The sequence below is a fragment of the Amia ocellicauda genome, chromosome 1 (genome assembly GCF_036373705.1).
Source record: "Amia ocellicauda isolate fAmiCal2 chromosome 1, fAmiCal2.hap1, whole genome shotgun sequence".
In the NCBI taxonomy this organism is placed as follows: domain Eukaryota; kingdom Metazoa; phylum Chordata; class Actinopteri; order Amiiformes; family Amiidae; genus Amia; species Amia ocellicauda.
The window spans coordinates 23,637,351-23,655,116 of record NC_089850.1 but is presented as its reverse complement, the minus strand read 5'-3'; the positions used below and the strand labels follow the sequence as shown (position 1 = coordinate 23,655,116).

Here is a 17,766-nt window from a genome sequence, read left to right as displayed (position 1 = left end):
GTGTGTTTAAGGGTTATAATAAGGTGTGGTCATTATCTGTATTTCTGACAGTCTGGTATAACTGTCTGGATTATTGGTGCAGAGCAAACAAGACATTGTAAATAACAACATTGACAGTTAGCAGAAACTCCAGGAGAGACCAAGAGCAGAAGAACATGCAAACGGTGCTCCAACTAATTGGAGGTCTTTGACATGTGCAGATCCCAGCTGCCCCTCATATTGTCCATGCTATATTTCCATCCTGGTTTCGAGCAAGGAATCAGGAAGAGTCTGTAACGTGTCAGCAAGCAGTCTATGTGCCAGGGCCACAAGTGTAATGTTCGTCGCTAATAGCCCATGCTACAAGGTGTGGTCAGTAGACCGCAGGGTGTCATTCATTGTGTTTTGTAGGGCACATCAGAGGGCCGAACCTGTATGCGGGAAATGAAGTCCAGGAGCACGATTTGTGTAGAAGACACATGTTTAGCCTCCTTGCCATCCTGTGGATAAAGCGCAGTGATGACGGAAAAGGGTGTGTTGCCCTTGGAGAGTGGAACATGAACAAGCCATGAGAGACAGTTTAGTGCAACAGTCAGTTGTTGTAGTCATGAAGGCTGCCTGCAAATGACAACATGTGGCTAGGAGTTCCGAAGCAATACACAGCCATTGTTATACTGATCATGTGGGTTTAAACCTAAAGTGTTGGAAAGGTTTGGGGAGAAATCATAAATTATCACCAGTGGAATGGAAACGCAATGTAGCATCAGCAGAGCTAAGTGTTATTGGGGAATCCCTCCAACAGACTCTCCCAATAGAGGCCATAGGGCAGTTCTTCCAAACACGTAATTGATTACAGCAGTAATTCGGGTTACAAAATCCTAATAAGAAATCAAGTGGGTTACGTTCGGTTGAGCAAAGCTAGTTATCTCAAGAAATGAAAATATCCATAAAGAAATTAAAAACATGGCAGACTGGAAAGTCCTGAAGGACACAAAGCCTAATCAGCAGAGTACCATGTGTAAAAAAACAAACTCAGACAGTGAGATGGAGGAAGGAAAGAAAGAGAGGAAAGGCCGATAATATTACTGCCTTAGCATGAACATACACAGAGCATACTCAAACACCTAGTAACATTTAAAACAATAATTCTGGGCACTTTCAGTAACGGAAGAGTCACAAACATATATAAACCCCTACTAAAATATAGATCTGTCTTACAGGAGGAGCAAGGTACCTTTGCTAATCCTTGGAGATAAGTCTCTTTCACCCCTTCAGCAGGTAACCAGGAGCAGGCAGCTACAGAATATAAGTAAATGTGTGCATGTAAACCATGAAGTGTAGTTTTAAAATGCTTGTCCTAAACAGAAACACATGCCTATATTGATTATCAGTATATAGACAGTATATAGATGGAGTTATGATAGGGGGGGAATATATAGATTCCCATGATGAATTAATCCAGGAGGCTGGCAATGTAGACCTCCATGGAGGTACCATGTGACAAGGGATACAACACACCACTAGGCACTAGATGCCTCACAACTACTACAGCCCTACCCTCTCGTCATGAGGGAGACTCATGGCAGCAAATCAGCAGTGGGCATAAGTGTGACCCCCGTCTAACCAGGCATGCAACCTGGAGTTCTCGACTATACCCATATTGTGGGACTGAGCTGCTTCCAGTAGGGCACGGCACTAAACTGGGCCTCAGTGAGTGAAATGAGATTGTCTCTGGGGAAGAGGGAAAACGATGTTGAGTCATAGCGTATTGTTCTAGAAAGGTGAATAATATAATGCTGCACAATAGGATTGACCCTTCTGTAGTGTGGAGAGGCACAATCTCTCAGGTGCAGAACTAACAAGTAGATCTCAAGCTAATCCTCGACAGGCTCATGGTCAACTTGTCTCATGTAGTGATATATGATGTGAGCTAATGTGTATATTGTAGTGTGAGTGCATCTAATGTTTTATTTCTGCCTCTGCCAACTCACAGAATCCCAAATCTGAAGTGCATACTATCTGTTCTGCATACTCCCTCCTGTACCCATCCGCTGTGCTTGTGACTAATGACAATCTGCATTGAGCTGTACTTGATGGAATCGGTTCAGAACGCTCGCCAACCATTTGCACAGCGTCTGATGCATAAAACATGAAACATTCAAAGATTATAAACATTACACAGTTATTGCATTCATTATAAAGAACTTCTAAGATGAGGAGTGGTTTCTGAAGTGTAGTTGGGCCTGATCACGTCCACTGTGCCTGAGGCGGTGGAAGTGGCAGAAGGTTGAAAAGCTGTCCTTCCATAGGCATTGAGATGTGTTCACTATTGTACTGGCTGGGAGTCAGACATGGACACATAATAGCAGGTGAGAAGGTAATGGGGATTGGGGTCTGTATATTGTTATCAAGTTATGATCTGTCCATTGGGAAGAGAGGTCGCTAGCAGTCTCTGTATCCCAACTATAGTGCCCAAACCACACACTGTTTTATATACACATTCAATTACAGAATGTTTGCAATCCCTTCATTAATTGTATTTCCTTGGCTTGCTCTGTTTTTTTTTTTGATAAATAAACTGAACTCTTAAGTGAGAAAAGTCAAAAACAAAACACCCACTTTTACATTACATTAGCAGTCAATCTGCTTACTCTGAACAGTATATTAATGTAAACATAAAACTTGTTTTTACTTAAAACAAAAATGTTAATATGTATCACTGCAGCCATGTGTGCTTTATGTTTGTATATATGTATATGTGTGTGTGTGTTTTATTCTGTGTACAGTCTCATTCTAGAGGAATTAGGGCAAAATATTTTCAAAGTAAGAATTAGCTTAAGTGCCTTTCGAAACCATGGATAGAAAAAAGCATAAATCAGTGGATTCAATGTAGAATTAATGTAGCCCAACCATATGAAAGCATCAAACACAGCTGCTGGAGTTGCAAATTTTAGATAGACGTCAATCATGATATTTATGATAAAAGGGAGCCAGCAAATTAGAAAGACACCCATTACTATTCCTAGTGTTTTAGCAGCTTTTTGCTCCCTGTTTTGCTGTGCTCTTCTTGTACTGTCTTCCAGTGAAAATGTTCTGTCTTCCATTGTTTGGATGAGTCTTGCTTGGTTTCTAGCAACAGTGTAAATGCGTACGTATATCCCAATCATGCCAAAACAGGGAGCAAAAAAAAAAACTGCATTAAGTAATGCCCACAGCTTATTAAGAAGAAGTAAACAGCCTCCCTCACATGATAATATTTCAATCAATTCTTCTAGTCCTTGCTCATTGGATTTGGTAAAAATAATTCCAAAGCTATATATTGCTGGCAATACCCACCCAAGCGTTATAAAACTCCAGGACACTCTGATTGTGATTTTACTAGCATAATGAAGAGGCTCACACACTGCATAGTAGCGATCAATAGCAATAAGACACAAGTGAATAATTGAAGTAGTGCAAAACAAAATATCAATAGATGTGTGAAGTTTGCAGAAGAATGATCCCATATACCAACAAGTTTCAACACTTCTGATCATGCTGAATGGGAGAACAAAAAGCCCGAGGAGGAAATCAGCAATTGCTAGAGAAAGAACTAAGAGATTATTTGGTGAATGAAGCTGCTTGAAATGAGAGATGGCAATAATCACAAGAAGATTTCCACTAACTGTGATTAGCACTGAAGGAACAAACACAAAATACATAGCTGCTCTTTCACCAACTGATCTGGACAGTTTAATGCAGGATTTGGTGACATTTTCATAGCAGTACTGTACTGAGTCCATCTGAATAAAGGATGAATTCATCTTGCTGAGGTATGTGAGATGAAACCAAATATGCAAATCCAGTCTGAAGTAAATTTAAAATTATTCTGCTGGTAGAAAGATATTTAAATGTAATACTTAAATGTATTACTTTAATACAATAGCTGCAACATTTTTTTTAATCCATTCACATTAAAATGTAAATGCCTGCAATGTAATCCCCCAAAATATTGAATTATAACTGAAGTCTTTAGCTTGGGTTATTAACTCTCACAATATTGTAATTCCGTAAAAGGCATTGCAATTTAACTACCCTAAAATATGTATTTAAAATTCAAATATGACCTCCTCCTTTAGTGCACCCTGTAGTAAAATATCACCTGCAGGAAATACTTTACCTTATCACTTAACAAATTCTTCATTGCAAATCACCCCATATACACTTCCTACTCTCTGTATTCCCTGGAAGTGTCAAGTCCTGATTGTAAAGCAGACTTATATACAGTGTGAGAGCTTCCTGGAGTTCAGTAACATTTGGATATCTTGGAGAATAATGTAATGTGATTGGCTATGAAAACCTAGGTGCACTTATCAATTATATATCATTTTCATGTCTTACTGGGAGACTATAATGGAACAATGGGATATGGGGGATTGGTATATGCTATGTGGCAGATTATGTACGCACTACTTTACGATAAAGGACAATATGAAAATATGCATGATTAGAATACAAGAATGCCTCAATAAGGAATGTTCTTTAATTTTAGAGTTGCCTATTAAGTTGCATGATGTGACAAATGGACCAGTTTAGAAAAACAGTCAATTTAATCTTCTGTAGCATACTGTATGGGATTTAAAAGTACCACATAGAAGAACAGTTATGTAAATTGCTGTATTATGTAGTTTTTATTATTAAAACTACTGCCTAACAACTTCACAAGAATGCATTTTTTCATTGTCATGTCCCTGCTTTATGTATATATTGTCTTTTGTTTTGTAATATCAAGTTTAGAAAGTGTACATCATACTCAGAAAGAGCTATAAGATCCACTTTCCTTCTGTAGAAAAAATCTAATTCAGCAAATATACAAATTCAGTGTTTAGCAAAACGATAGGTTGCGTATGCAACCCTGGTTATCTGAACTTATCTGAACTGTCTGCAATCAGCATATACAAAGTGGCACTACAGAGTTAACTCTTACTCCCTCTGCTTACAAGAGCAAGGCCGGCTGCTCTACTAGTGCAGCTAGGAGTGAGGCCGAATCTACTTGCACAATGTCTGGTGCGGGCAATCAAGCACTTGTGCAGCCTCCGCGCAATATCATGGCAGTGGACCCCTGATCCAATAGGAGCGGAGCCACAGACCCAATGAGAAAAATACAATATAATACATAGCTGGCTAGTCAACAGAGTAGCCGAGCTGAACACTATACAATACGTACATATCGCGTGACAGCAAGACCTTCATGCTGTCAGCTCGCAGCACAAGAGCATCCAACTCAACTAAACAGTACAGAGTGGAAGAACTCCATTGTGCTGACAATTTAGATTTCGTACAAATGAACTATATACACCACGGGGCGCAGGAACGAACTCATGCGCCGCCCATGGAACACAGGAGCAGTTGACGCCTGCTGGTTAGACCGGCTAACGCAGGGCAACATTAGCTCTACTGTGTTAACAAAGGAATTATATACACAGTGGAACACGAGAGCTTGCTCACGTACTTACCGCTGAGGCCAGCAGCAGCGGACTCTTGCTCTATGGCACACGGCCAGAGCGGGCCACAGACCTGCTGACCAATATACAGAGCGGGGTACAGGCCAACGCATGCACCACTGCAACACAATTATAATGAACAAACTATATACAGGGTGGCCTCGTAAGGCAACATGCCTGTAGGCCGCATGACAAGCCCTGGGAACAAATCGACAGGCCTGTCTGTACATCCAGGAGCAGCTCGCGTGGGCAGACTGGGAGAGGAAAAGGCAGGAGCCAGAGCCCGTAGGCTACTGGGGCTCGACTGCAGCCAACACCGGGTTCCCAATGGAAGGGACTGGTTCCGTCGCATCCAATCTGTAGAACCGGGCAAATGTAAGCGGCAAGGCCCAACCTGCAGCCGCACAAATGTCTGCCAAGGGGGTACTTTGAAAAAGGGCCCACAATGTGGCAGCACCTCGAGTCGAGTGGGCCACCAGGTGATCAGGCACCGGGGCCCCGGTAGACTCGTAAGCCATGGTAATGGTGTCCACAATCCAATGCGAGAGGCGCTGCTTTGACAGCGCCTGGCCCTGTGACCGCGCTCCATAAGACACAAACAGTTGGTCTGATCACCGAATGTCCTTAGTGCGTTCCAAATAGCACCTGAGGGCCCGCACAGGGCAGAGCAGGTGAAGCCGACTCTCTTGCTCTGAAGCGAAGGGAGGAGGATGAAAAGCCATCAACTCAATAGGCCTGTTGACATTAAATGGAGACAGCACTTTCAGGAGGAACGCAAGGGTTAGGCCATAGTGTGACCCTGAGCCATCTCCCGCAAAACGGACACACGATGGGTTTATGGACAGGGCATGTAACTCGCTCACGCGTTTTGCAGAGGTGATTGCCGGCAAAAACACAGTCTTAAGTGACACCAACTTCAGCTCAGCTGAGTTCAGTGGCTCAAATGGGGCTTGGGAAAGTGCGTCCAGCACTACATCAAGGCGCCATGCGGGCAGTGAAAGGGTTCGAGGATGCCGTAGCCGTCGAGCTCCCTTTAGAAACTGCACAGCCAGAAAATGAGACCCAGGAGGCTCGCCATCAATCAGAACGTGAGAGATGTGGAGATGGCCGCCAGATACACTTTGAGCCTGGATGGGGACTTGCCCTGGTCCAACAGCTCTTGTAGAAATTGCAATATGACCCTGATGGGGCAATTAATTGGGTCTTGACCGCCGTCTTGGCACCAGGTGCTAAACGTCCGCCAGCGGTAGGAATACTGCGACCTCGTAGAGGGAGCTCTCGCCGACTGAATACTGGCAACTACCGCGTCTGACAGACCCCAGGCAATCAATCGCTCCCACTCGGGGGCCAGGCCCAGAGCTGGAGGAGGCCCAGATTTGGGTGCCAAAGCCTGCCCTGCACCTGGGACAACAAGTCTGCTCTCACTGGTGGCTGCCAAGGCTCTCCGTGGAGGAGGGCGATCAGGTCCACGAACCACAATCTGCGAAGCCACCGCGGGGCTACCAGCAGAACTGTCCCTCGTTCTCTCCTAACCTTTTCCAGGACCACCGCGAGAAGGGGGAACGGTGGGAACGCGTAAAGGAGACCGCACGGCCACTTGTGAGCTAGCACGTCGATCCCCAGGGTTCCTGAGCAGTCTTGGACGGAGAACCATAGTGGGCAGTGTGTGGACTCTGCCGAGGCAAAGAGATCCACGTCCGCCCTGCCGAACCGGCTCCACAGTTGTTGTACAACAAGCGGGTGGAGGCGCCATTCTGAGACCGGGGGGCCTCCCCGAGAGAGGAGGTCCACCGCCATGTTGGACAGGCCTGAGAGGTGAACTGCTCTGATGGAGTGGAACCGTGGTTGCGCCCACAGAAGCAGACGGCGTGCTAGTACAGTCTGCGCGACCGGAGACCTCCTTGCCTGTTGATATAGGCAACCACCGCTGTGTTGTCTGTCCGGACTAGCACGTGTCTGTCCCGCAGGACTGGCAGGAAATGAGACAGTCCAAGGAGTACTGCTTGTAACTCCAGGATGTTGATATGGAGGGCCCGTGCTGGCTCCGTCCACCTGCCTCGGACTCCACGTCTGTCGCAGACTGCTCCCCAGCCCTGCTTGGAGGCGTCTGTCATCTTGACTGCTCGGTGGTAAACTGGGCCCAGGGGCACACCAAGGGTCAAATTGTGAGGGCTCCACCACCAACGGAGTGCCTTCCAGCACGCCGGATTGACTGTGACTCGGCGTGCTCGATCGCGGCGAGGGTGCATCCTGAGAGACCTGAACCACCACTGCAATGGCCTCAACTGGAGGAGGCCGAGGGGGAGGGTCTGTGATGCAGCCGCTAGGAGGCCCAGCAGCCTCTGGCAAAGGGACACCCTGACACGAGCTCTCAGTCGGAAGAGGGAGAGACACGTGTGTATTGAGGCAACACTCTCTGGTGCCAGCATGGCGAGCATGGCAATGGAATCGAGGCACAGTCCGAGGAACTGTGCCTGCTGAGTTGGCGTCAGGCGGCTCTTCTCTCGATTGACCCGAAGGCCCAATTCGGAGAGGCGGCCTAAAATCAGGTCCGTGTGAATCCGAACCTTTTCCCTCGAGTGAGTACAAACCAGCCAGTCGTCTAGATAATTGAGAACGCGGACCCAACGCAAGGGGGCTAGCACGACGTTCATGCACTTGGAAAAAGTGCGTGGCGCTAGCGACAAGCCGAAGGAGAGAACAGCAAACTCGAATGCTCGGCCCTCAAAGGCGAAGCGGAGAAACTTCCTGTGCACCTGCGCAATGGGGATGTGAAAGTAAGCATCTTTCAGATTCACCGTGGTGAACCAGTCTCCGGGCTTGATGGCCTGGGACATGGTGCGCAGGTTGAGCATCTTGAAGCGCAGCACCTTGAGGTGGCGGTTCAGGCGCCTCAGATCCAATATGGGGCGGAAACCGCCATCTTTCATGGGCACAAGGAAGTATGGGGAATAAAATCCCTCGTGCTGCCCCGGCAGGGGCACTTTGCGGATTGCTCGTTTCTCCAGGAGAGTGGCGATTTCGACGCGAAGCGCTGCACACTGCAACGGGTCCCTCACTCGCGTCCACACCACACCCTGGAAGGTAGCCAACTGATATAATTTGGAGCACCCAAGAGTCTTGGGTTCAATGTTGCCAATTGGAGAGTTGCTGGGGGGTGTAAAGGTGGGCCAGAGGCTGCTGGAACGCCTCAGGGACGGGGCTCGGGTGGTGGAGGAGGCGGGGTTGGGCCGGGTCCCCTCCTACCACAAGCTGCCCTGGGCCGCCGGGGGCCAGGGTGGCGAGCCTGGGGGGGCGCCTGCCTGCCAGTGAGACGCTGGCAGAGATCGGCAGGTGGGCGGGGCTGTGACCTGGGAGCTGTGGTCGGGGGGCCTCCCCACCGGCGAGCTGCCGCAGACGGCCTGCGTTGCTGAGCCTGAGGGTGGGGCTAGGGTGGGGCTAGGGTGGGGGCTGTTGCCGGATGATCCCAGGTGGCCCTCAGCTCATCAAGGAGGTCAGGCAGCAGCGGGAGGGCTCGTGTGGGCCGCTGCGCGCGCTGACCCCTCTCAAACCTGGAGCGCGGCGGGGCAGGATCAGAGTGCGCAGATTTGGTCCATCCTGCTATTGAGAGCAAGGATGGCCTCATCGCGCTCCCTGGCCGCTGAGCCTGACCTCCTTCGCCGACAACGCGGCGGAGAGGAAGCCAGCAAAGACTCGGAAGAGGGGGAGGGAGGGAGTCTGAGGGCGTCGCTCCACAGCTCTTCCTTGTCGTTCACGTGCACACGCGTGGGGGGCACGAGGCCACAGCGGCGCGCACCGTGGGCACTTCAGGCAGGGGGGGCGTGGCTGCCGTGGCAGGTGCGGAAGCGGCAGGTGCGGAAGTGGCAGCCAGCGTAGCAGCGAGGGCAGGAGGAGACGCAGGCACAGGGTGCGCGGCTGTCTCTACTCCTGCAGCCCTGGAGGAGGGGGCGGGGGGGCTCGAGGAGAGGCGGAGATCCAGCGCCCCCGAGGCCCCCCCGAGTCCCCCCCGAGTCCCCCCCGTCACTCGCCAGAGTGGGGAGTCGCCAGGCGCGGCGGCGAGTGTGGCGGCGCCCGGTAAGATGGCGGACTTCCGGTTGTGCCGTAGCGGACCTGGAAGTCGCAGCCAAATCGTGCCCGCTGTCAGTGCCCAGACAGACGGGGCATAAGACTTCCCCACTCCAGGCGGGCAAGGTGCGGTGGCCGCAAGCGGCACAGTGGCGGGGGCGAGAGGAGCTCATCGCTGAGCGCCGAGTGCACACGCGCGTGCACAGGGAAACGTGCAGCAGAGGCGCCGATCAGTGTTTGCACCGCTCGGGCACACAACAACTGGAACACCTCTGCAACAAGTGGAGTGCCTAGCGGGCCCGCCGCTGTAAGTGCGTCTCCACCCGGAAATGTTTATATACACGGGGGCGCTGCAACACCAACCACACGCAACCTTGCTGTTGCGGACTGAACACTGTGTATAGCCAACACTAGGTGCTGGAATACAAGCGCCGCGTAGGCCCGTAGGCTTAACCACACCGTGTGTGCCGGGGTTTCCGGGGACACTGGGTGACGCAGAGTCTGAGATCCGCGGGGCCGAGGGTAGTCGACCACCAGCCGTAGCGGGATCTAAAACCGAGGCATGCACGCACGGACCGGGAGGGCTAGCAGTGCTCGTTCTCGGCGAACCGAGAGAGCGAGATCTCCTACAGCCGCAGTAGCGTGCTGTAGTGCGGGTGCAAGCCGGCGGAGGTGCACCTCACGCGGGTGAGATCTCTTACGACACACCGCGGCTCCAGCCGGCAGCCGGGCCACGGATTTTACTGCCGCTGCTAGCGCTCCTGCTGTGGAGGAAAAAGCCCTGTGGACAAAAAACCAACACAGCAAGCAGTCGGAATATATATAGCACTATATAATCATGACTATTATTTTTAAAAGGCTCTTCTTGTGAACGAAACTGAAACCGAAAGTGCAGCCGGACCTCCGGTGCGCGGACGGGACAGAATCGGGATTAGCTATCAATAATAACTAAACACACACAAGACAGAAATTATGTGTAGCGAAAATGGTGGTGAACAACACTATGAAGTGAGCCAGCCAGCCGAAATACGCAGTTTGAATGTTTATTACAAACACAGACACAGAGAGCTTACGTTCCTGAGTCAAGCGAAGAGGCAAAAGAGGACGAACCTGCGCTGACGTCACGTTTTATAGAACAGGGAGTGGGAAGGGACCTGTTCTTAGTGACGAGCACAGGGGCCAATGGCAGCTTTGATAGAGTGACTTTTCGATCGGGTTCCCGCGGAAGTGCGCAGAAACCCCTCCCCCTTGGGCAGTGCTTGAAAGATAACTCTAGGAGAATAAGGAATCTCTTTCCCAAGAATAGTGGATAAGGTTGAAGCAATCTGGGTCCAAAATCAGTACAATCCCATAACATATGTAATACAGTGCCCACGGCACCCTGAGAGCAGAGGTCACACATAGGGGTTGATACAAGCTTCATCAAAAAACATTTCCGAGGAGTTAAGTAAATGATGATTGGGGTTTTTGAAGGCAAATCTCAAATCGTTCCATACAGCACCCCAAGAAATGTCATCCCCATCAAGAGACAGATCTTTATTCCAAATACTATGTATCACCAAAGGCTTGTAGGAATCTTTCAAAATAAGAGAGTAGAGAGAGGAAACCAAACCCATTGTTTTATCCCTCCTGTCCAGCATAGTGTGTAGTGTATGCAAAGGTAGATCTGTCCCCCAGGGCACCCCATAGGCACGCATTGCAGAACACAGACGCAGATAAAAAAAAAAAAGAGGTACCTGGCAAATCATATTGCAATTTTAAATCTTTAAACGTACGGAGGCAATTATCCCCAAAAACATCAGCAAGAATATAAATGCCCCTGTCTTTCCATTGTGGGAAGGAGAAAGGATGGCCATCAGTCAGAAGCACATAATTATGAAATATAGGGGAGTGAAAGTGCCATTTAGGTCTGAGTTTGGTATGTTTTTTAACCAAGCACCAAACAGTAATAAGGTAATAGATTATAGGGCCTAAGCGTAATTTACAATGCTTCAAAGGTACAGCCGAGTGAATCAAATCTTGAAGCTTCTGTGGGAATACTAAACTTCAATTGGTTGCCATGACACGCATGCATTGGGAATTAGCCAGGCTGCACAAGGCCGTAAAACAAAAGACCTCTTGTGGATTTCTCACGCTGAAGTATAGAAAATTTTATATGGGGACACTTCCTTTTCCAAAAGAAATCAGAGCATGAAGTTTGTCCCAATAACCAACATGAGGGGAAAGAGGCATCATAGAACTAAAAAAATGTATGCGTGGAAATACGAGCTTGCAACGAGTTGGGAAGATGTGCCCATTTGTTTAAATCAGTCTCAGTATGTTTAAAGATTTTATTGAAATTATTTGAAATTATAGAATGAGGGGTAAATGTCTACACCAAGATACTTAAAATTGTTAACTACTGGCATATTTGAAGGCAGAATTAAATCCCTCATCCCAACATTCAGGGGCATCAATGCAGATTACGACCAATTAATTTTATAACCCGAGAACAAACCAAACATATCAAAAATAGCTAATAGATGGGGAATTGATTCAGGGGCCTTATCAATAAACAACAACAAATCGTCAGCATATAGTGAAATATGATGATGAGTATTATTGATACTAATGGGAGAAATAGATAAAGACTGATGAACAGCCTGAGCAAGTGGTTCAAGTGACAGGGCAAACAAGAGTGGGGACAGCGGACATCCTTGATGGGTACCTCTGGAGATAGGGAACTGGGGAGAACACCTACCGCCCGTGAGTACCATAGCAGAGGGGTTGGCATATACAATTTTAATCATATCAATAAAATCTGACCCCAACCCCATATAATCCAACACTGACCACAAATATCTCCAATCCAAACGATCAAAAGCCTTCTCAGCGTCCAGCGAGAGGACAGCACATGGGGTGTCGACATCCTTAGCTGCATGAATTATGTGGAGCAGCCGACGGACATTATCAGACGCCAGCCATGTCTTGATAAAGCCAGTCTGATGGACAAGTTTAGTCATATAGGTTTCAAGATGATGAGACAGGACTTTAGCAAACAGCTTGACATCGGAATTCATTGATGAAAGAGGGCGATAACTTGCACAATTAGTGGGACCTTTACCCTTTTTCAACAGTAAGAATATAATAGCTGAATTAACATCCCTACGAAATGAACACTTCTCAATAGCAGCTTGAATCTTTTCCAACAAAAGAGGTCCTAACATATCCCAAAAAGTCAGAAAAAACTCAAGGGGAATTCCATCATAACCCGGCGATTTGCCTGTCCTCATGCTCTATAGTGCCTCCTTTAGCTCATCTAGAGAAACGGGTGCACCAAGTGCAGCTGACTCCTCAGAAGAGAGACGTGGCAGTCTGAGGTCTTGAAGAAAATGTAAAAACTTATATATATAAATATCACTGAGGACATCAGAACTGTACAATGTAGAATAAAAAGAGCGAAATTCAGAATTAATTTGAATGGGGTCAGTTAAGGATTTACTCTGCTTTGACTTAATAGACAATATATCCGCAAAACGTTCATTACTGCGAAGTCTAAGAGCTAAGAGATGACTAGGTTTAGAACCATTGAAGTAATAGTTCTGCCTAGCCCTGTGAATCATACATTCTGCCCTCAGTCATAGCAACACAAGAAGTTCACTTCTAACAATGTCAAGTTCACACGCAGTAGTATCTGAAAAAGAAGACTGTTGACTGTGCTCCAACAATGCTAGTTTGGTTTCCAGTTCTTTGACTGGGGTCAAATATCGTAGGTGCATAGACTGATATGAATGCAATTTTCTTTCCCGAGATAACCGTCTTCAGACATGACACTCTACCATCCTGAGTTCCCTGCAAATTCCAGCACCGTTGCCTGCAAGCTGCGTCGCAATACTATCAATGAACCATTAGATTTGGAAACAGCAAATGCTGCGGCCACAACATAATGTTTGTTAGCGAATCTAGGTACATCAGATTTTCTAAGATGCGCTTCTTGAATAAATGCAACATCTACACATTTCCTTAGAAGAAAATCCAAACACCGTGTATGCTTGTTAGGAGAATTAAGCCCCCGTTCGTTTAAAGACAGGAGTGTAACATCAGTCATTGGAATCGAAAACAATCACACAGATCAGAAACAAATGACTAAGATATCTGACAAATAATACTACAATAGTTGACGGCACTGTGACACCAACCCTCGTGATCAGATACGAATGGTGTAGCTCAAAAAAATTAAACTTGAATCGGCAAAATAAAACGGTAGATAGATTACCAAAATCCATCTCACCCAACCCACCCTAACTGCCACCATTTACCCACCCGACAAGAAGCAAAAAAGAAAAACAGGAAAAATATGTATCGTAATGCCATCCCAGAATGCTCTGAATATGGTGCTGGAAAAAATAAAATCCCGAACCCCCCACCCAAAAATGTGAGATCCGTGACCCTGAAGGATTCAGGCAAAAAGAACTCCATCCTTCCATGCCCCCACCCACCCCTTCCCATACATTCTAGTAGAAATAAAAATAATAATGGCATTGAATAACCATTACATGTAAATAAGATAGTGAAAACCCTTACTATAGAAAACATTGTACATATCTAAAGATACGTAAAAAAATACACACAGATATATTGTACATATATAATATAATAATAATAATAATAATAATAATAATAATAGTAAACATTGTATTGATCTCAGCACTGATCAAACAAATGGACAGCCCTGCTAAACAGGGCAGTTTAGTTCCAATTACTGATGTACATTACAACGCAAGTACTTCAGGTGCAAAAAAAAACCCTGCAGAGAATGGTGCAATATCCTCAATATTAAAATATACCACACAAAAACAAAAACATAAATGACTAAAGAAGAAAATTAAAAGAAAATAATGAAAAGAGTACTTCAGTAAAAATCAAGTCCCAGTCAGATCTACTCCAACTACTCCAACTTCACGCTACGGCGGTCGGTTTTCTGCCAGTATCCATTTTCTCGGGAAGAGGAGAGTGACTTCGAGCTCGGACCGGACCAGAAACCCCCAGCGCGGACAGGAACTCCGTGGTGTCTGCAGGTGTTTTAAACAGGTGCGCTTCGGAGTTGTGGATGATTTTAAGTGTGGCTGGATAAAGCAGGAAAGCTTGCATACTTTGAGAGCGAGCCCAACCAATCTCTTCAGAGAATCCCTTGCGAAGTTGGGCGATGTAGTTGCTATAATCAGTAAAGAATTTAACATCTTTACCCGAGATAGACAGTGGATTCTTCCTTGCCGCTTGCAGGATAGATTGCTAATCTGAGTAGCGCAGGAGGTTGAAAATTAGGGTCCTTGGCCTGTCGCTTGATTTTGACCATTCGCTGTAAATGCGGTGGGCCTATTTCAACTTTACTACCAACCAGAGACGGAAACCACAAAGGATGGGATTTGTTTAAAAAAGCCACTGCATCCGAGCCCTCAGATCCCTCCTCCAAGCCCACAATACAGAGATTGGACTGTTTCTGTCCTTTTGATCCGCTAGCCTGGCCTCCAGCTGCTCGACTCTGCCATTGCACGTAGAGATTGCCTTTGTGTTCTTATCGACCCGGGCATGGATACCAGAGAGATCTGTCTTCAGGTCTTTCAGGTCTTGGGAGATATTGCCAAGTTCTCCCTGTATCTTGGCATCCAAAACATATCCACCAGGCGACTAAACTGAGATTCAAAATACTTCTTTTCTTCTGCATGCAAGCCTCGACAATGGCGGCGAGCTGCCCCTGAGAGCAGCATTTTCCCTCCTTGGATGGAGATGCCAGCTGGGAGGAAAGCCTTTTTTTCTGATTCTGGGCCATCCCAAGGTGGATAGAAATATTTTAAGGAAAAGTTAAGAATAGAAAGAGTAAGTTTCCTTACTTAAATATTGAAAGGTGAAGGTGAGGGTTATGGATAAAAAGCTCTAAGCAGCCATAACTCCAGCAGGTCACGTGACTCTTTTATTGGTAAAAAATGAATTGAAAAACAAAGATTAATAACTGCCATCATTTACCTAATAACTATTAACTATGTTGTTGAAGGAGCTGCTGTAATAATTATGAAAATGGTCTCAGATATTTAAGTTAGATAATAAGGAAAGAGATATGCACATTGTTTTGAAGGTTTGACAGCTCCACACAAAAACAGTATTTACACTAGGAAGTAAAATTGATTCAGTAAACACAGGAGATATGTTGACGACAGCTGAGTGCTATACTGAAATAATTTGTGATTAATTGGAATCAAGATCATTATTATTTTGAATTGTCCTTATACTGGAAACAATAGATTTGTGTGAGTGTCAACTACTGTCCATGTGATAGAGATGCCTTTTATAAGGAGGGTCTCTGATGTTGTGTGAACCACACATTGTGTCTTCAGATGACCGATTTATTCCACATGGCAGATATGCACATTATGAATTGCGTCCTGAAGGAACAGATGTTTGACCCATAGTGGCAGAGGTGCATATGGAGAAGACGCTGGTGTTCTTGTTGAGACACAGTAGGCCGAGGATGCGGCTTTAAAGACAGCCACACGGCATCTTGAACAGACTGATGTTGAGGTCCACAACGCCAAAGTGATGGTTGACTCAGTGGAGACATGCTTTCCTGATTATAGGGATCTATAAAACATTGTGAAACAGCTCAAATGACGTCCGCAGTAGCATATATTCTTGTATTGATAGTTTAAGTTATCATGTACTTTTGGTGGAGATGTCAAATTATTCAAATGAATAGAATAAAAGCCATGAAGTAAGAATAAGTCCATTGCCCTTCTCTTAAGATTTGTAAAATGTACAATGTTTATAAATCAAAATTCAAATTCAACAGAAATATATGTAAACTGAATTTGTAAAAATAACATTTTGCTGTATTCTCTTAGAAGCAACAAAATGTATGTATTATGTAGGTAGTAACTGGGGATTGACCTTTATGACCTGGGGCAGGATGCACTGTAAATTTGAGATGCACTGTAAAGCTCCAGGAAATTGTAGGTGGCCACTGCAATTTCCATGAGAGAGCCCTACACATTCCTGTCAATAATAAAAGGATCAAACTGCAGAGAGAGAGAGGGCTCACAGCTGTTTGTTAAAAGTCTGTTTTTGGACTTAAATTGCTTCCCCAGATTGGCAGGAACTGTCTTTGTTAATGATTGATTGACAGTTGTTAAAATACGATTTGTGGGATCGGACCTTTCCCAATATATCAAAGGAAGACATCTGTTCTTTGGATCCCACACCTCTCACGAGGAAGACTACCGTGAACTATGGGTCTATGCCAATTTGGGTCAAGGGTCAGAAATCTGACCTCAAGATAACACCTCGCAGGCCTGGCATGTTAAATAAATACATGTTATCATCTGTGCATCAAGACTGGGTTCTTCAGAAGGGATCTCCATTTAGGGGTCCTTTTCTCCTTTTGGGATTTGCTCGTGGGTAGGGAGGGTTTGTTTACTGGGTTACGGGGGTTTGGTGGTACCCTGTTCGGGAACAAGATCTTGAATTTTGATTGCTTCTACTACTACTACATAACAAGCTTTGTTTGTTTATCCCTGGCATTTGGTCTGATTTTTGATACTCATGACTAATGCTTATGTGTTATCCTGGAATGTGTGTGGGCTGAATTCTCCTATGAAACGTACCAGCTGCTTAGATTTACTGCGTAGGAAAAAGATAGATGTTGCCATGATACAGGAGTATCATTTAAAGCAGCAAGATGTTTCTAGATTTGCCAATAAGTGTTATTATGAGGTGGCCTTCTCTACTGCAGATAACAAATCTAAAGGAGTTTTGATTGTATTAAGAAGGAACTTCCGAATTACCATATTGGGGTCAGGCAGTGATAATTCAGGACGACTGACATATCTGAAAACCTCTATTTCGGGAAACAAATAGCTTTTGTCTCTGTGTATGCCCCTACAGTTTTTGAACCAGAGTTTTTTGATTCTGTTACTACATTTCTGCTGGAACTGATGAAGTTTGATGTAATACTTAGTGCAGACATGAATGCTGTCATGAATAGTGTACTCGATAGGTCATAATCGCAAGAGCTGAAAGTCCAAGCTTTGGCATCTGCAGCATTTAGAAAATGTGTTTCTGACTTGGCCCTTGTGGACATATGGCATGTGTTTAACCCCTCAGTTAAAGAATTTACCTTTTTCTCTGCTAGGCATAAATCATATTCCAGAATTGATTTCATTTTTGCCCCCCTGGCTCTGTTCTCCACAGTCCACTGTATTGAGATTCT

At 45.9% G+C, this 17,766-nt stretch overlaps 1 protein-coding gene and 1 pseudogene across 1 annotated transcript; both read right to left on the bottom strand.

Moving 5' to 3' along the window:
• Nucleotides 1-2,750: 2,750 nt before the first annotated feature.
• LOC136759892 (trace amine-associated receptor 13c-like) lies at nt 2,751-3,680 on the bottom strand. Its single transcript, XM_066715011.1, has one exon. The coding sequence runs from the start codon at nt 3,678-3,680 to the stop codon at nt 2,751-2,753; it is 930 nt and encodes a 309-aa protein (XP_066571108.1).
• Nucleotides 3,681-6,788: 3,108 nt separating this feature from the next.
• Nucleotides 6,789-17,766, bottom strand: part of LOC136758808 (uncharacterized) — a 42,003-nt pseudogene continuing 31,025 nt past the window's right edge.